General features: G+C 40.6%; 2 protein-coding genes across 2 annotated transcripts in view; both read left to right on the top strand.

Moving 5' to 3' along the window:
• nedd4a (NEDD4 E3 ubiquitin protein ligase a) overlaps positions 1 to 9824 on the top strand; it is a 30495-nt gene extending 20671 nt beyond the window's left edge. Inside the window, exons 9-29 of the mRNA XM_071525183.1 lie at positions 174 to 337; positions 510 to 627; positions 1134 to 1289; positions 1409 to 1492; positions 1801 to 1920; positions 2136 to 2342; positions 2881 to 2958; positions 3218 to 3272; positions 3375 to 3433; positions 3542 to 3607; positions 3883 to 4112; positions 4735 to 4856; positions 5005 to 5075; positions 5198 to 5293; positions 5392 to 5465; positions 5562 to 5622; positions 5722 to 5781; positions 5884 to 5991; positions 6139 to 6235; positions 6665 to 6737; positions 7298 to 9824. Coding sequence (XP_071381284.1) covers positions 174 to 337; positions 510 to 627; positions 1134 to 1289; positions 1409 to 1492; positions 1801 to 1920; positions 2136 to 2342; positions 2881 to 2958; positions 3218 to 3272; positions 3375 to 3433; positions 3542 to 3607; positions 3883 to 4112; positions 4735 to 4856; positions 5005 to 5075; positions 5198 to 5293; positions 5392 to 5465; positions 5562 to 5622; positions 5722 to 5781; positions 5884 to 5991; positions 6139 to 6235; positions 6665 to 6737; positions 7298 to 7400 — 2202 coding nt within the window. The 3' untranslated portion in view covers positions 7401 to 9824. The remainder of the gene's footprint in view (positions 1 to 173; positions 338 to 509; positions 628 to 1133; positions 1290 to 1408; positions 1493 to 1800; positions 1921 to 2135; positions 2343 to 2880; positions 2959 to 3217; positions 3273 to 3374; positions 3434 to 3541; positions 3608 to 3882; positions 4113 to 4734; positions 4857 to 5004; positions 5076 to 5197; positions 5294 to 5391; positions 5466 to 5561; positions 5623 to 5721; positions 5782 to 5883; positions 5992 to 6138; positions 6236 to 6664; positions 6738 to 7297) is intronic.
• A 4766-nt stretch (positions 9825 to 14590) lies between these two features.
• The window catches only part of prtga (protogenin homolog a (Gallus gallus)), a 33642-nt gene continuing 28174 nt past the window's right edge, over positions 14591 to 20058 (top strand). The window contains exons 1-2 of the mRNA XM_071525189.1: positions 14591 to 14657; positions 16422 to 16724. Coding sequence (XP_071381290.1) covers positions 14591 to 14657; positions 16422 to 16724 — 370 coding nt within the window. The remainder of the gene's footprint in view (positions 14658 to 16421; positions 16725 to 20058) is intronic.

Genomic DNA, 20058 nt, shown 5'->3' with positions numbered 1-20058 from the left:
GAATATGCTGACAACCTCTTTAGAATGATCTGGAGCCGACTCAGAGCTCTAGTCCGCATGATAGCCAGTGAGTTTTCTAACCAGCAGCCAAGTCTCCTTTGACTTAAGGCAATAGGATATTGTGTCCACGCTGCCTGTGCTGGGTTGTGAAACATTTGTCTTATGTTCTACAGCCTGGTTGGGAGTTTCTGGAGGGCCAGGACATGTCAGGTCCCAGGCACAACCACCAGCTGCCTGCCCTGCCCCCTGGCTGGGAGGAGCGGCAGGACAACCTGGGGAGAACCTACTACGTCAACCATGAGAGCAGAACCACACAGTGGCACAGACCCACCATACAGTAAGACCGCTTCCCACTCTGCAGTGCAGTTTCAATATTTACCTTCATTAAGCAGTGTGTCATTATAATATGTGAGCACATGGGGAGGGCCTCTTGCTTTTGGTTAAATATTTGTCTGTGTGTGTGTGTGTGTGTGTGTGTGTGTGTGTGTGTGTCTGTGTCCCCTGCACAGAGACAGTGAGGTGGAGACACAAAGAAGACAGGACATTAACATGGAGGCCCAGCATGCGTTCATTACTCGCAGACAGATCTCAGACCACGATGAGAACGACAGGCGAGAGTCTCCTGAGGTAATTCTGACTTGCTGGATTAACATACCTCACATATGTTAAAAACAACATATGTTCAATTAAAATGCATTCACCTGCACCCTGATGAGAACAGAGGCTGAAACGTTGTATGAATAAATGTTGATAGTCTTGTCCAATAAATTGTTTAATTCTTTTGCAAGAGATAAGTGTTCGGTCTGCTAGATTTCTTTTGTATTTAACTGGACCTGTTGACCTGCACTTTCCTTGGATGTGTGTTCTCAGCGTTTAAATATTTGAATATGTTAAAAATGTATTGTCATTAACATATGCTGTGTTGGAAAGTAACACAAATTTGCATTGTCCCAAAGGAGACAAACAGATTTTTAAAAATGATATCTTTTTTAAGTGCACTTTCTACCCCGGTCAAGATGTTTAGTTAAGCTGAGTAATTTGGCAGAAGTGTTGTTTTTACATCAAACTTCTATCCTGCCATCGCGAGATCCCACCAAGTGTGCTTCATGAGTCTTTTCTGTCTTGCCCTGTAGAGCTGGGAGATCATAACAGAAGATGACTCCACCTTCTACCACAGCAGTAACCAGCTCTCATCTCCTCCACCGCTGGAGTTCCACGCTTTCTGCGAGGACCTGGGAAACATCCAAGTATCAGGGGCCACACCTGGCGAGCAACGCACCTCCCAGACGGTGAATAATTTCCTGCTGTGATTATATAATACATAATGAGATTAACATGAACCAGCCATCAGTAAGAGATGGCCCGGTAATGATTGTTGTGTTTGACATATCCTTCCCCTCTGCTGCAGGATCATGCTAGTAATTCAAGCCATTCCAGTCACAGAGGAAGTGCGCAGACCTCTACAGGAGAGGAACATCCTGTTAATCCTGTGGTGTGTATCTCACTCCCTGATGAAACCCTTCCCAACTAGCTTTCACCAGCCCTGTCTCGGAGCTTCTTATTGTTACAGTATACTCTTCTCCACGTTCAAGATTCTTCAGCTTATCTTTTATCATGTAGGCATCACAGTTTCCATCAATTCCTGTTGTCAGAAAGTAAGGCAGTAGCTTTACTTTCTGACATAGCCCTTTGTCAGAAACATTATAGCCCACAATAGCCCTTTGTGGGCTATAATGTAACTTAAAGAGCTTGAGGTTTTCAGTATTGATTACTTTATTTCCTTTTTCTACTATTCAATAGCTGCTACCAACCTCAGTTGGGCTCCCTCCAGGCTGGGAGGAGAAGCAGGACAGTAAAGGAAGACGTTACTATGTCAACCACAACAGCCAAACCACTACATGGACACGACCCCTCGTTCAGGTAGACAGCGGTGTCTTTTTCACTCTAGTTGACGGGGGCAAGCGGTATGCACTCTCTGCATGGCAATTCTTAAAGTGAATTCTTCCAGAACATGTTTAGTTATGGCACTATTATTCACATTCTTCTATCCAAATCTATCCATTATGCATCTGTATGCAATCCAGTCAGTTGGTCCAAACCAGTATTGCCTGGTCATATATTTTTCCGTTGGACAGACGACCTCAGAGGCAGCAGCGCAGAGTGTTTTGTCCCAGAGCCCCACAGTGTACCACCCCCCCATGTCCCCCGAGGAGTCTCCCCAGCACTCCCCATGCCCAGAGCCAACATACGAATGTGGCTTTATGCCTGCTGGTTGGGAGGTTCGCAGCTCTCCCAGCGGAAGACCCTTTTTCATCGACCACAACACAAAGACTACTACCTGGGTGAGAAAGCAACAGACTCAAGGTCTCCAGGTTTATTCTCTCCTCCCAAACACCAAGGATCTAACCTCTAAGCAAAATAAGTTGTTGTGTTGCTGGCCAGTAGCTATGCAGTACATTGGCAGCTTAGCTTTAGACACTGAGGCATGCAAAGCCTTTTTGTCTTGTGTCTGCATTAGGAACTGTCCAGGACAGAGTAGACCCAGTCTGGTTACTGCGTTCGGGTCTTGTGATTCCCTAATCTGCTCTGGTCCTGGTTGACGTTCTTTTTTCCGAGATAGAAAAGTATTTTTCAGAACAATGTGGAAACTTTATTTGGGTGACCCATGAAGACCTCTACAATAGTCCTTTATTTGCCTTTTAATATTTTAGTGGGAAGGTAGTTTACATATGGTGGCTTGGTTGTTGCTCGCTTTGCTCATAATTATTATTGAAAAGCATAGTCTTTACCATTCACTTGCTTCACCACCGTTCTCTGTGTCATCAATTTAAACGTGTCCTGTTTGTCTGAAACACTTCCTGTTTGCCTGCCTCTAAACAGGAAGATCCCAGGTTAAAGATTCCTGTGCACATGAGGAGGAGACCCTCACTCGACCCAGCTGATCTTGGCCCTTTGCCGGTAAATCCATCAATTATATTATTTCCTGGAACAAAAATCAATTGAAAAGCATTTATCAACACTAATGTCTAAGACATCAGGCAAAATGGCTGTGGTTATTTTATTTATGTATGCTGTAATATAGCATAAATGATGATAGTAAATCATATTTGATATGAAAAGCCAACCCATTGAAGAATTGGACAACTATTGCACTGTTACAGAGGAGAAACCTACAGCATCTTACTCTGGTGACATACAGTATTTGTAATTTCCCTAGCCTGGCTGGGAGGAGAGGGTCCACAGTGATGGGAGGATATTCTACATAGATCACAGTGCGTATGACATATAATACTGAAAATACATCTTGGACACATGTGTGGTAATGAATGGCTTTCATTATTAATGAATAACTTATGTTGTCCTGTATTTCTTAGACACCAGGACCACACAATGGGATGATCCCAGATTACAGAACTCGGCTATAACTGGACCAGTGAGTATAGATTGTATTGAAGTTTCCCATAAATATGCATAATTGACCATAGGTCACATGGTTGAAATTGATTTGTGGTCACTGGAAACTATCCCCTGTCAATTACAGGCAGTGCCTTATTCCAGAGATTATAAACAGAAGTATGACTACTTCCGGAAGAAGCTGAAGAAACCGGTGAGCTGAACGCCTTCAAAAGAAGGCTATAAATAAGGATGAAATGTTTATAACTACCTCTAAACTTGCAAATATTTTGACAGAACTATTCTTAGAACTATTCTTGAATCACTAGGACTGGATAGTGTTGCTTTTACCTCTGGTGTCACGTTGTTACAGTGTGTTTCTCTAGACAGTGCTAAAACCTCTCATACCTCAAGCATGCCATATTCATTTAATCTGTAGGTGATCATAAAACTTTTCTACATGAATCTCAGTAATGCATTTTTCCCCAGGCCGACATCCCCAACCGCTTTGAGATGAAGCTGAGGCGGAACGCGGTGCTGGAGGATTCGTACCGACGCATCCTGTCCGTTAAGAGGGCCGACTTCCTCAAGGCGCGGCTGTGGGTGGAGTTTGAGGGAGAGAAAGGCCTGGACTATGGAGGTGTGGCCAGGGAGTGGTTCTTCCTCATCTCCAAGGAGATGTTCAACCCTTACTATGGACTGTTTGAGTATTCTGCCACGTGAGTCCAAATAGTTTTGTTTTTGTTTGTTTTTAACCTCCTCTAACAGTGTTAAACATCATGGAAGCAATCAGAGGGAGTCTGGAATGGATCACACAGAGTTGTGTAAGATCAGAGATCCAGAACAGCTTTGTTTTGCCCAGATGTTCCTCCTTCTCTTCATTGACATAAACGTTTAGAGGAAAACGTCTTGGTGCTCTAATTAATTGTGAAACAATATATAAAAACATTCCCATTCAAGACATTCAGGACTGACACTCTGCCTGCAGGGTTCCTATACAGGTCTGGAAAGATAAACATTAAGTCCAGATACACATATTACTGCCTATTTTATGTAGATGTTGACCCATTGCCATCTCAAAAAGAGGAATCCTTTTCTCCATGGTGCAAATAATGCTGCCTAATTTGTGATAAACATGAATGGAAGTACAGATTTAAGTCATTTATTTGCTAATCTTTCTTAGCTAGTTCACAACCACAGAATTCAGTGGTGTATGTTGTCTTATAATGGTTGCGATTTAAATCCACCTAAAAACGTGCTAAGCATCTATGGGCAGGAAGCAAAAGGTTTATACTTGTGCCTCTACCATAATTACCATATGATATGATGTATGTGTTTCAGGGACAACTACACATTGCAGATCAACCCTAACTCAGGTTTATGTAACGAGGACCACCTGTCCTACTTCAAGTTCATTGGCCGTGTGGCAGGCATGGCTGTATATCACGGCAAGCTGCTCGACGGTGAGTGCTTACTGATCACATTCCACTCATTAAATGTATTTATAATTGCTGTTAATAAAATATTTTTGAAGTGCAGTGGGAAGGGCAGGGGGATCAGATTGGATTGTGGGATTTTATAGATTCTGACATCTGTTTGCTTCCCTCAAAGCCTTCTTCATTCGGCCTTTCTACAAGATGATGCTGCAGAAGCCCATCACTCTGCAGGACATGGAGTCTGTGGTGAGTGTCTGGGTTACACTCTCATGTAAAATAATATAGGTGTCACTGTCAATCAAACACTACAAATTACAGCTATTCTGGTACCTATAAATATTAATGGTGTTTAACAATCGTCTTTCCAGGACAGCGAGTATTTCAACTCTTTGATGTGGATTTTGGAAAATGACCCGACAGACTTGGATTTGAGGTTCACCATTGACGAGGAGCTGTTTGGACAGGTTCGCTCAACGTCTTTTCTTTACCTCGTCGCCTTTCAGCTCGATGCTACGTGGTTATCTGTGTCATTAATATGACGTATCCCATGCTTCCCGTTCAGACACACCAGCATGAACTGAAGCCGGGCGGCACGGAGATTGTTGTCACTGACGAAAACAAGAAGGAATATATCCAGTAAGCAGCAGCAGCGTTCCTAGCTCAAACAAAGAGAATGCACATTTTAATCAAATGTAACAGTTTGTACACTAATCTGTTGTTTTTGCTTGGCAGTCTGGTCATGCAGTGGAGGTTTGTGAACCGGATACAGAAGCAGATGACAGCCTTCAAGGAGGTAAATAATTTCTTAATTTATTTTTGTGTGTAACATAGTTGTAATCTGAATTTAAAGAATGAATATAAAAATCTGGCACACTTTTCTCTTGTGTCTTAGGGTTTCTATGAGTTGATACCCCAGGATCTTGTCAAGATCTTTGATGAGAATGAGCTCGAGGTGAGTTTTCAGCCCCATCACTCCTAACTGGAGCTGGATCAGATTCTTTCCATTGAGATGAGTGATGTTGATGATCTGTCTGTCTGCCCTCCCCCCCCCCAGCTGCTAATGTGCGGTCTTGGAGACGTGGATGTGAACGACTGGAGGGAGAACACCAAGTATAAGAACGGCTACTGCTCCAACCAGCCAGTCATCCAGTGGTTCTGGAAAGTAAGACAACTTTCCATTTCAGGAGCCAACAAGCTAATCTGTGGTGTGGAATCAATTGGGCTGTAAACTTTAAAGTGTTTTCTGTTCCATTAAGAAGGGCTTTAATGTGCTTGTGTGTGTGTTTTTGTTTGTTTGTTTTTGTCATAGACTGTGCTGCTGATGGACGCCGAAAAGCGAATCCGGCTTCTACAGTTTGTGACGGGAACATCCAGGGTGCCCATGAATGGCTTTGCTGAACTCTATGGTGAGTTTTTCTCAATAGTTTCTAGCTTTGCAGAGAGGTTCGGCTAATTGATATTATGACCTATATGTAGGGTTTATTGTTGGAAAGTGTAACATAAAGCACATGGGCAAATTGTGTGTTTTTGTGTTTCATATTACTTCTATTTTTGGGTCCAGATATGCAAGTCAGCCATTAACCAATCATCCCAAGTACTGCATCAATAATGAGAGTATGTTCAGCCTGGTCCATTACATTTTATGTCCAAATGAGTTATCTTATTTCTGTATGAGTTCACTATCCACTGTACATCAGATCATTTTCCTCTATACGTCACAGTATGGGACACTTGGCTTTAACTGCTTTTTTTTGGATCCATGCAAATTTATTACAGTTTAAATCAAACACTATGATTTTTTTTTTTTCCCACTCTCATCTTGTTTGTTGTTCCAGGGTCTAACGGGCCGCAGCTGTTCACCATCGAGCAGTGGGGAACACGCGACAAACTGCCCCGAGCCCACACATGGTGAGCACTTAAGGGACTTTTCCTGAATATTCCTCACAGTTGGGATTGTGCACAAGTGCATTTTCTCAGTCAGCTATTCAGCGTGTGCTGAAATTTTAAAAGACTAAAGCAGATTATGGACAAAAACAATCACTTGCTTTCTGAGATGATTCAGCATTGTTGAGGTGAACCCATCGTACAACAACTCTGCTCCACATACCTTACACTAAACAAGATTGTCTTTTACTTTATTGAAGTTTGTTCACGCTGGGTTTTTGTGTGGCTTTGATAATGACATAATTGCTACCAAAAGCAGCTACCTGAGGATGAGCACAAAACGACGCCAGAGAGTGTGGAGGGTTGAAGCCCTCTAGTGGCTGCTCTACAGTTATAATAAGTTATAGCTCTTACTCTGCCATTTGAGCACCACATATTTAGTTCCAACTGCAATTATTTCAATGGCACATTTCAATATTTTACGGACAATCTCCGTAAAATATCCCTGCAAATGTGCAAATCCCTTCTCTAGATGTGATTTTTGACCTGAATTCACTCGCTGTCTTTCCTTTCACCTCCTAAAGCTTCAATCGGCTGGACCTGCCCCCTTATGAGTCCTTTGAAGAGCTGAGGGAGAAACTTCACATTGCCATAGAGAACGCGCAAGGCTTTGACGGGGTGGATTAGTGCGGGTGCGACATCAGGGTTTGAGTTGACCTGACTGCTATCAAAGTGAAGCCGAGCAGAATGATGCGGCGAAGCTGTCGAGAGAAAAGCTGTGCATCAGACACAGGCCTTACCTGCCAGCCATGTGACAGATGAAGGACCGTCACACAGCCTTCCCTTTGCTCTACTCTTCGGCACACATGGACAAACTGAATCTGGAGTGATTGAGATATCTAATCTCTCCTTGTTTTCTCAAGTTTACAAATCAGGTTTTCTTACGCCGCGTTGTATGATCCTTTATGTTAAGTCGCTCAAAAATGTATTTACTCCTTGTCCTGCTAAAACTAGTTTCAAGATGCAGTTGTGTGTTTTTAGCCTGAAGTCTATATGAAGAAGTCTATTCTATCAAATGAAAAGATTATAGAAATGTATGTGAATTCACAAAATATATATAACAAACATCTAATTTAAAAAAAAATCTTCCCCGTTTAATTTGGGCTGGATCGCTTCAGGGAAAAATTGTGCTTCTCATATCAGGTATTTCAGAGATTTCCTCTTTACATTGTAGTTGGGGTACAAAGCCATCAACAAGTCCCTTCACTACAGAGTGAAGACTAAATACTAAAGCACACAGTGAACTTTTTCATAGTATGAGCTCAGTGCTTGAAGATTGAAAGGAAAAAATGAATTATCGTCCTTACAATTGGAACAATTTTGCAAGGAAGTGTTGTTCAAAGATAACAAGAATCAAAAGATGAAGTCCACGTTATATATGAAGTTCATTGTTTTAAGCAGCAAAATATGAATGGCAGGTTGGCAGTTCAACCTTAATGAAACAAGTGGGGAGATTTTTTTTTTCTTCTGACATTTAAATTGAGTTTTCTTTCTGTTATTTAAATTTTATACCTTCATAAATTTACATTTTCCATTCCAATATGTTAGAAAATAGTCCTGATGCAAGAAAACGCAAATAAATGCACACTGAAAGCATTTCGTAGCATGATGTGTGCACATTGTATACATTTTGAGTGATGATACTTTAACCAAGTGTATCAATACATTATAGTAGTGATGTACCAATACCAGGACCAGTACAAGGCTAAACTAATTATACTTCACATCTGTGCAGTCCACAGATATGAAGAAGTGACTACATGCTCAGTGTTATTTGATTGTGCTGAAATACTGATGAACTATGCATTATTGTATATATTGAAATGAGATGGATATCACTTGATTATTGAGGTTCTCAGTAATTACACAACTTTATTGCACATGCAAATATTGTTTCACTATTCTAGAAAATGGTAAAGCATTGTTGTCAAAATTGTTGTCACTGAAAGTAGTCAAATTGGCGAAAATGGTTGTTGGTGCACCTCTACATTATAGAGTTATTTTTATTGTTCAGCTAGGATCAGTAGCTACTCATACTCATATCATAAGTAAGTACAATATTAACTGTATATGTATCAGAGGAATGGACTATATAGTATATCTCCTGTTCAGTAGCTTACAGAAAAACCTATTATCAGGCAGACTGACCCAAACCTACAGTTGGCACATGCTGAATATTATGGATCTTTTTTCAGTGAGTGAAATCATTTTGTTTTGTTCTACTCATCATGGGTGTCTAATTGCAGTACAGTGCTCTGTTTTTAAGAGCGCACCTTTAAAGTTGCTCTATTGGTGGTAGCTCAAATTGTGTACAAATGAATCATCTCTGTTTTCAAAATTAGTCTTCTTTAGTAATCGATTTTTGCCTAATACCTTTGTAGGAAATTAACTGTACTTAAGCAGTAGTGTTTTAAGAATTAATTTCTTATTTTACGAATGGTAAAACATATGTTTACACTACCTGCCATGTTTACAGGTTGTTGACGAAGGAAAATATTATGGGCTGTTTCTTGTCACTAAGAACACAATTTTATACTAATGCTTTTATAAAGTGAAGCACTTTGTTAATATAGATAAGTCTTACTTTGTCTAAATCTATCAACTGCAGACTGCTTAAATGGCTGTTTAAAGAAAAGATCCTCTGCTTCAAGTGCACATTTGTTTAAATGTTTACATGTGAACATTGCTGAAAATAAGCACATTCTCTCCTTTCATTTATATTTAAAATTAAATAATGAGGCCTTCATTTGTAATGTATTGTAGAATTTGATTGTGTCGCATAATAACCTTTTCAGATGTCCTAATCTTTGAATGGAAGTACTGTTATATATGTAATATTGTCCACTGAAGAATAATGGATAGATCAACACTTAATTTGTGATATATCAAATTTTGTTATTGTAGAACTGAATTATGACACCTATAAGTGCATTACAACAACATACATGCAACATACATACAATTTAAAGGATGGAATAAACCTAAGTTGTGAAATCCCAGTTTGATGTCCTAATTGCACACCAAATTGAATCAGTATATTTAGAAAAATAAAGATGGAAAAACAAATATCCCCAGTGTCTTCATCTATTACAGTTATACTGCTATTGTTGTATTCACTTGTTCATGAAGTGTATTTGTTCTGTCACTGTTTTTGTTTCTTTTTAGTTTGTCTGAATTCAGGATTATTATGTTATTTGTGATAAACAACGGTTTACACTTTTTTTGTGTGAAAATTTATATTTACATCTTGTTTCCAGCATTTCAGGTTGAGCTTGTTAGATTCAATGTAGGGGTTTTTCCCCTTTCCATTAGCACTGTAGGATCAAGCAATTTCTCATGGCTTGCACTAACACAGATCTTTGTAATACTAAACTGTTCCAGAGGGGGGAGATGAAACACTGAGTCATCAAATCCCTCCTGCCCACAAGGGAATTATCCAATATTTCATCTAACAACTGAAGAAATAATTAATTTGTGTAATGTAGCTACATTGATTCTTGTGATATTGTATTATTTTACTTATTATATTATTTAACATTTTTACTTACAACCATTGTCTACTTTATTCATAGGTGTCATCATGGCATTAATGTTAAATTATAGATGTCTGGATTGCGTAATATTTTGAAGAACTAGGAAGTCAATTAGCCTGTTTTATTTTGGGCTAATCTGATTCCCTAGAAACTAGGACTTGTCTCCTAGTCCTAGTTTCCTAGTCCTAGCGTCGCCCAATAATAATCTATGTTTTTTTGAGTACTTTTTAACCTACAAGATGGGGCATACTTGTAAATGCAGTGTTGACTGCTAACAAGAGGAGGGTCATCATCGTGTTTGAGGTCTCTTCTCTGTGTTGGACCTTTTCCATGATTCAGCTGAACAGCCACCGTCCTGATGTTTCCCCCAACCCCCCACTGTGCCGGCTAAAGACCCCCCCCCCCCCCCCCCTCCACAGGGGTCAGTGGAAAGGTTACGCACGGTCCAGGCCGGCCTTTTGGACACTGTTGGGGTCAGCGGGGATGGGCATGTGTGGTAGCTGGACGACACGAGCCTCAGCCAATGGCAGAAGGTCCTGGGGGAGCCGGACCTCCTTTGCCCACAGCCTTCCCAACATTCATAACCTGATAATGACTTTTACTCCATTGATCTGGCCTCGGAGCTTGACCCGAGTTCATCTGCAGGCAGATCATCACTCCACCCACAAACTGTGCCATATTGGCAGGTGCCGAAACTGAAGTCCTGATAAAAACACCCTGGAGAGCGCCCCCTCCACCAGTGAGCAGGCCCCATAAAGGAGGCCAGGCACTCACTTTCTCACGTTATGTAAGACCAGAAACCATGACATAAGCCAAGGCTGCATTCAATTATCTGGCTTCGAAAAGCAATTATTTTACAGGAAACTTAATTAGACAATGGCCAATCAATGTTGCTTGTGTAAAAGGTTACTATGGCAGACAATGTAGTCGCTGTAATAGCATGTATTACAAGAGGTTTGACTTTTTTCATCAATCAAAATATCTTGAGGCAGTTCTTACATGGGATTAATGTGGGAAGGTGTTCAAAATTTGAGAGCCGATAAAGATTTAACATTTGCATTCATACTGAAATCTTTTTCAATTAGATACCAGTCGAACACAGGCGAGTCAATACTCAATCCCACTGATACTGTAAGATCCTACATGAAATTTGACTGGATAATTGAACCTGGTTTGTTTGAAAATGAGATTCCCACAATTTGACAAAGTTACACCTACTCTTACAAAGAGATTGATAGTCCAACATTTAAAATAAAATCATGGTTAAGCATTTTAGGTAGTTCAAGCTTTTGAGCATTGAATCCTCTATATTTTAGAAATATTTAATGTTGAACATCAGATAATAATTATTTTCCAAAATGTATGTATAGTATTTTGAATATAAACACATTATATATTATAATGTTGACTGTTAACAACCTCAAAAACAGTGATACATCCACCAAGCTCATGAGTATTTTTTTTCTCCATTGCATGGATAACCTGTATTGAAGTTTACTCCTTTTCCCATGGCCATATCAGCGTTGTGTGTGTGTGTGGGTTTTTTTTTTTTGTGTGTGTTTTTTTTGACCGGATGGACATCACAGCTGGACCTCGGTCCTGCTGCTGAATAAGGGTCCAGAGGGGGGGGGGGGGGGGGGGGGGGGGGTCTCTCTCTCCACAATAAGAGATGGACATTGGATCAATATCTACATTTACACAGCAGCTGTCCTGCTCCCATCAGTGCTTCCTTGTAATTGCAGGCCCCTGTTCAAAGGACAAGAGACTAACTCATTTCCATTATTTATTTATTTTTTTCAATCCATAGCACCATTTGGTATGCAGTCGCTCTATGACAGTGGGGGAGACATTTTGATCAGGCCACATATGTTCAAACTGATTCAAATGGATCTCCCTTTATCAATATAACTACTGTTTTAAAAGTGAAAACTCATTGCTAGAATAGCAAGAGGATAATGTCACTGTATAAGGACACCTGCACTGTCATGCAGTTCTTATTAATTCTGAGGTCCCACTATTAGTGAATATGTGAATGTTCAGCTACAGATAATGAGAGTTTTGATATTCCGTGTCCAGTCACAATCATTTTTCACAATGTTGTTTGGGGAGAGCTGAACTCATTTCTACAGTGGTATTGTAGTTTGGCAAGGTAGATTTTTTTATGTAATTTAACTTCTTCCATTGTGAAGTAGATAGCAGTTTGGTAAAAACACAGTGTCAGAGTAAAGCTAAGTACATTTACATTTTAGGTATTTCACTGATGCTTTTAGAGTGACTTACAATGAGTGATGTGATCAGTGATGTCCCGAGTCTCCAGTTAATTTGGGTTCAGAGCCGATGACTGAGAAGAGCATACTGTATGATTTGCATTGTTTTCATGCTCATTAAACTATTCAGTAACTCCATTCAGTAATGTTGTGTGGATGGAGTCACTGTAGTCCTAGTAGAAGCCACATCCATAAACTGTAGAAACTAATAGTGCATTTTGGGAAACCAATTCATCTTTAATCATTAACACAGTGTATATAGATTTGTCTTTCAGTTTAAACTTACAATTGCTTCAGAACTAATAATCACAAGTTAATGACTTGTGACTTAAAATTACGAGTTGAAGGAACATCTTACCAAGCATTTACTAAACTGATCATATCAGAAACATTGTTAGCTTATTAGCAGACTTCCCAGCATGCACTGCATTTGAGTTATCTCTTTAGAAAGCCTTCATGTTGTTTGAATAAAGTTACAGGTTAGAGACTTTTATGTATGTATGTTAGGTGAATCATAGGTCTATTTCTGATGAAAATGAAAATAATGAATACCATGATGAAAGTTAGATTCCAGCTCAATCCGTTCCTTCAGTACTTTACATTAGAAACACAGTAAAGGTGAAAGTTTGGCACATCTAGCAGTAACCACTTCTTGTGCATTAAACGGTTCTGCTAACTTTTTGTTTTGTGAAACATGGAAAAAAGAAACTAGAAACCTTCTCACAAGCAAAACACTGGATAATAAACACTGGATTCAACTAAGAAACAATTGTCAGCATGACTGGACATTTGCTGATTGAATGTATCGTCTTAAGTTCACTCACTGCACCCTGACCACTGTATCCGTGTCTGTGAGGTTTTCAGTGTACTATCAATGAAACTGTCTGCTCTTTGTTATTTGATATCAACTGACACAGAATAGCGTGTCTGTTTTGACTTGTAACTCAGACCAACAGAGGGTCGTCACATTTCAACTGCAGCTACCCCCTTGTCGATGATTCCCATCAGGACCTTGAGCAGTTCCCATCAAAGCAGTCACTAACAGGAATGTGGCTGCATGACTCTAAGCATGATGGGATACTCTGGAGCCACACATTCATCAGCAGCACAGAAACACCTGCTTTCAATATACATTGTATCCCTCATTCACCCAGGATAATGAGTTACAGTATCTATCATGCAGTAAATGTATATGTTCTTTTTTGGAGGAACTTCATTATTTTAATTTATTCCTAAATTGAACTGATTTTCAAGCTTTTGCACCATGTTCACAGACTGAGGCATCTAGATTTACTGACATCATAACCTCCCTGATTAAAATGCAGCAAAGTTCATCCTCTGATACCACTGAGACAGTAAGTGAACTGAACTTATGAATGAACAGTGAAACCTTAGAATTGTTGATGACTGTTTTTTATTTTCAAAATAGACTAAAAGTTTGCAAAAGATTGTTCAACCACTACTGTGACATTGATTACTCAAGTTTATTTATACCAGACATGTAACTATCACCTCCAGCCAGTGATCATTTCAAGAAACACAACTAACAATATTTTAAGAAAAGCATTTATTCATTATTTTTCTCAAAAGACCCATATATTCACATAATTTACATCAGTTTGACACTACTATGTATGTCTTAAAGTTTCATGACAGCCTAAATAGTTGTGTAAACTGTATTCTGCAAATGAAAAGCTGTGTAGACTGAGTTCAGGTGGGCTCGCCCTCCTCTGCATCAATGGAAATGACCAGTTCACACACACACCTATTGCACACAGCAGAATAACTGAGCGCCTCCTTCGCTGACTTGCAGCTAGGTGGCGCGAGGGTCCAAAAACTGCGTTTCCCTTCTTCAAAGTAACGAGCCGACACGCGCAGTTTGATTGGTGATGAAAGTCCAGGCACCGGAAAACTCTAATCCCTGCTGCTGTGAGCGTCAGTCGCGGTCAGCAGAGCGGTGCAGTTCATCTGCAGGAGACAACCATGAGAGACTAGCATGCACGGACAATTCATATAAATGGCGCCTGTCAAAAGGAAATTATATCAGCGTTTGCTGTTTTTTGTGGTTTTTCTTCCAATCTCAGGTAAGGAGCGTTTTCACTCAATTTTGTGAGGAAGTTAAAACACTAGCAGCCACATCAGTGTGCATGACTGTGGGACTAGCTGCCTCCAGATTTGTAGCCAGTGAGTTCAATGCAAAACTTATCTGTGCTGTGTAGTTTTATTACGTTTTCTGTATAAATGAACTGAACCAGGCACTGTCATAGATGCTCGTGTGCTACTGGAAATCATCTTATAGCCTACATTTTTACAGCATGAATACGGACCTCAACAGACTGTAGTAGCCTACAAAGTATCATTATTGAAGAACCTCCTTTGAGTTTTATAATAATACAGTAAACCTTATTCAGCGCAACTCATTGAAGTGGATTTTTTTCCCCATGAAATGCGCTGATGTCTTTGCAGGTGGACTTAACTCAGCAATATGCTGCGCATCATGTATACTATTTTTATTGTAGCCTACTGTGACTTAACTCTTAAACCAAGCAAAATAGCTGCTTTCCCCCAAATTCTTACCGTAGGCTACTGTCGTATATTTTTCAGCAGTGGTTTTCCCAGTTTAAAAAGTCTAAAAAGACGCGTCCTCCTGCACTAACTAGCAGTATTTCCCACGCTCCTATAACAGAAATCAGGTATCGGTTAAGTGTTATAGCTGATGTGATATTAAGGTGCTGCAAGTATCCAAGGTTGAGTGTTTTTGTATATGGCATTGCTAACGGCCATGGTAAGGCCAAAAAAGATGAGGGGTAGACTAGAGTAGAGTAGAGTCGAGTAAATTGAAGTAAGAGGAAGAAAGGGGACAGTCTTTTCTAAGAGCTACAGTTTCCTCTGGTCGTCTAACTGCAGTGTAAAAGGCTTTGCATGAGAGATAAGTAGTGTATCATTCCAACAAAACCAAATATAGCCTATCGATATTCATGTATACATTATCAATACATATCACCATAGAGTTGGTGTAGGTGCTGCATGGCGCCCATAGGACACATGTTTCCACGACCTTTTAGGATGGACCCATGCCTTGCTTTTGGGGCAGCAAACCCTGGTTAAGAAAACATTGCATCCTTATGAAAACATTGCATACAGTTTTAGGCTGTCAGGCTGTTGAATCAGAAATCAAGCAGCTTAATGTATTCTGATGATATCTCTAAGTGTAGCCAGTTAGGAATGACATACCAGTTCTCTATTCACTCCACAAAGGTCGCATTAATGAAGCATTACATAAATGTCATGCTGAGAGTTCAGTAATACATTTCTGTTTAAAGGGAGTAATGGGATCAGCTGTTTCACCTTCAGCCTGTGACTTTATTAGCCATAAGTAATTGGATTAAAGTGCAGTAGAAAGACATTTGGGAGCTCCAATGTGATTACTGTAGCTCAGGACAGTAGACCTCCTGCTGGCAGGGCACCAAGCCTATTTCACCATAGTAGAGCCATTTAATTTGTGTCACACTTGCACCCATTTGAGTTTAGAAACACTAAACCACTGATATTAGCCGCCCTGGAGCAGCCATACCCACCAGTGTTGTTCAGCAGGACTATTTGCAAGTGATTTGACTGTCAGAAGAAAGCGACTGCTCATTCCTGTATCAGCTTACTGTATATTGCTGATGACTGTTCATGAACTCACTTTTTAAATCACTTTTAAGCCTGTAATTAGACCAATGTGGATATGGGCTTTGCTGGAGTCCCATCAGTTCAATATTCCTCTAGCCTCACAGTCGGCCCCATGCTGATAACCAAACACCTCACGTTCTCGACTCTGACTGTTATCCTCTCTCTTTCCACAGGTGTTTTTTGTTTTAGTGAGTTATTTTTTATCAAGGAGCCCCATGATATCACCGTCATGCGGAAAGACGCCGTTGTCTTGGACTGTCAGGCGCATGGAGAGGCGCCCATCGACGTCAGATGGCTCAAGAATGGAGTAAACCTAGCGGAGAACGATCGAGTCTACCTTCTCTCCAATGGCTCCCTTTATATTTCGGAGGTGGAGAGCAGAAGAGGAGACAAATCAGATGAAGGGTTTTATCAGTGCCTCGCTCAGAACAAGTATGGAGCAATCCTGAGCCAGAAAGCCCGTCTTACAATCGCAAGTGAGTAGCATGCTGGAATCATGTTGGGAAAGTAACAGTATGGAGGATGAAGTGTGATGTGAGATGATGAGTAGCTCTACTTGTGTTCAGGTAGAGTTAAATGTCTTGTATTCTAGTTGTCTGCGCTAACGTTTGTTGACGCAGTAATCAGCGGAAGTGGACATTTAACAGTCTAAAGCTGTGTGTGTTGGGTGTGTGTATCAAGTTTCAAATCTCCCTGGATGGATCATCCTCGTTTTTTTGTTTTTTTTTCACTGCTCAGTGTTGCATTTTGGGCATCTTAGCTTCTTTAATCCAGCTAATGGGGGAGGAAGAGAAGCTTTTCAAGGCTTTAGTGGTAGCAGTGGGGGAAGGGGGATAAAGTCTTCAAAGTTAGAGCCCAAAAAAAAAAGATACTATTTGGACGGAGAATATGCCCATTGGTGTGTTAATGAAGGAGCTGCAGATCTGAAAGGTCAGGAGCTGGCCAGGATAGCAGTTCTCCGACGCTAAAGAACAGATGACCCCTATTCACCGGCCCGGGCTTTCATGTTATTGCTCCCTGATTGTTGGAGGTTCTATTATTATAATTGTTCTTTTGGAATGCTTTTTCCTCCAGTGCAGTGAGAGTTGGCCTATTCTCTTACGGGGGAGTAGGGTCGCTTCAGGCAGAGTTGGTCTTTTGGGACCTTATTCCTGAGTGTCACCCCCCACCTCCCCCCAGGCCGTGCTTCTTTCTGTGCCACTTTTGCAGAAAAGATGTTACCCTATTCTGCTCCCCTCCCCCCATCCATTCCCACCTACAAGTTTTTAACATTCCCTGCAGGATGGTGAAATTTCCTCTTAATTTAATGCACCAGAAATATTGTAACTATTTTCCATGTCCTGTTCTGTGATCCGCGCTGTGTAAAAACGTCACTGATCACAGCAAATGCTCCCTAATAGCCTCGTGGGTGATTGCCTTACTTGGAATGCATTCCTCCTCTGATGTGATCCTGATGTTGAGTAGATCCAAGTAGATGTTGAGAGATGAGATTGTCTGCTTTTCCCCAGGATGGATTCTACCCATGTGCACTTTGATTAAATTAGTAGAAAAACACTGCTTTTATATAAATAAATGGTTGCCTCTGAAACCCCACAGAGTCAGGAACAGGAGCAGAATACATAGTGTTGCCAGCTCTTTTCAAATAATTGTCAGGGAGGTTTGGCTTTATGAAACATAATGGCATAAAACACACAGGTTTTATAACAGTTGGCGAGATACTTGAAATAACTGAATTCAGAATAATCTGAATTATTCTAAAATTACACTTTCACCACTTATTGACATGCATTTCTGCTGTGATCCACGTCAGATATTTACTGGACGTTGTAAGTGTGCGTAGTTTTATTAATTGAGTGGTTTACCAGCTTTATAGTTTGAACTTAAGAGGTGATAAAGGCTGCCAGTAGAGTTTACTAGTTTGTTTTAAAATGGCACTTAGACCTGCTTGAGGGTCTATCTGGAAGCTCATAAAATTTGCACATACCTGAGAAATGCTCAGTTGAAGGAAACAAAGGTAGCAGTGGGGGTTGCTGAGAATAGCATGCACACACACACACACACACACACAAACACACACACACACAAATGTGAATTGCCGTTACCTAATACCACAGCCTTACCCTGAGTGTCTAAATGACCAAACTTTATTGCAGGTCTTACCAGTGTAGTAGGGGCTGGAGGCTCTGCACAATTGTTTTCTGCTTCACTACTCTGGCGAAAGAGTGAAAAGCTTTTCACTCTGACCCTTTTTGTCCACTTTGCCCCCCATGCCCCAGAAGAAAAAGGGTTTCTTTGGGGGCAATTGTTGGTCCAGATATCAGTGGACAGAACAGCTGGGCCTATTCACTACTGCAAGGCTAATTATGTTAATGCTACACGGTAGATCAGAGAGTGACTCTAAGTTTAATATTGATGTAAAAGCCACAACACCTATCTTCATGTTTGTCTTTTATAACCTATTGTATGTAAATCTGCCCTGTACTTTTGATGATGTATGGTCATTTGTCTTAGGTGGGTTTGAGGAAAGACTTCATATGGAGCTCTGTTTTTCTGGCCCAAGATGTTTTCACGTGTTAAATCCCTCAGCAGGGAGATTGATAGAGCAATATGTGGGGAACTTTAGTGCCTCCTGTCCACAGCCTCTTCTCACCTCTGGCCCTGTTAGAGATCCCTCACTATCACTCATGCTACCAAGTCCTTTCCTTTGGCTCAGTTCTTTATAAAACACGATTAAGGGAAAGAAAGGGAATGGCAATTGATTTGTTGTTTTTTGTCTCAAATGTAGGAATTGCACCTTTTATGAGTTGTACTGTCTTTCGGTCTTAAGTGCAGATGGTTGTATGTTGAAGCTGCTAGTGAGTCTTTAATGAATGTGATGGGTAACCTTAAACACTGGGTTGCTAAAGCACAAAGGTGAGAGGGGATTTGGCCTTGAATAGGCATGTGACACATGAGCCTCATCACGTGAACTCTGTCAATAGTCTTCAGATTGATGGGGATTTCAATAGAAAGATTGCCTCCTGAGCTGGCTCCTTTCAGGCCTCTTGACCCATGCGATCACAGGTACACAAGGCATGAACTAGGGTTGGGTGATCGGACAAATATATCGGCTATTGGCGATTTGATTTTTTTGGGCGATTTTTGACATTTTATTTTGCTAATTTAATGGTCTAATTTAATGGTAAATAATTAACCTGTAAAGCGCAATTCAATGCGTGCACGAATAGGAACTGGTTGGAGTTGGGCCATATTATGCACGTTCTTGTTGCACTGATTTCCGACAAGTCTTTCACAAAACAGGGCAGTGAGTGACTAAATGACAATTAAGTCGTCTTTAGTGGTTGCTGTCCGATCAATTGGTGCTGAAAAGCAACATCAATTCATAAATCATATTTGAGAACGAGACCAAAAGCTGTATGTGCAGTTGTGCACCCTGATCATTTAATAGCATAATATGTTATCCCCACCTGTTTGTTCATTTGGAGGCTGCAAGCGGAGGGAGGCGTCCTCCATCTCACGCCATCGGACTCTTTTTCAAATACGCAGGTGCGCACACACCTGCGCAAATATATCAGCAATCGCCGGTTGATGGGCTGACAGTGGCCGGTTGGAAAATTTTAACATATCGCCCAACCCTAGCATGAACATACAGGAGGAATCGTGAAGCTATATCAATGTCTTTTCCATCAACTTATACCTCTTCTATACCAACAGAGTTATGGCTCAATCTTGGGTTCGCTAATGGTGTAACCTGACCCTGACTGTTCAACAACCTGAGGCACTATAAGCTATTGAACATTAAATTAAAAT

Source organism: Centroberyx affinis, unplaced genomic scaffold, assembly GCF_046629955.1.
Source record: "Centroberyx affinis isolate AG114_WGS23_722 - 3 ecotype Tasmania unplaced genomic scaffold, CSIRO-AGI_Caff_v1 ptg001273l_1, whole genome shotgun sequence".
NCBI classification, from domain to species: domain Eukaryota; kingdom Metazoa; phylum Chordata; class Actinopteri; order Beryciformes; family Berycidae; genus Centroberyx; species Centroberyx affinis.
This window is presented reverse-complemented; position numbering and strand designations above follow the sequence as displayed.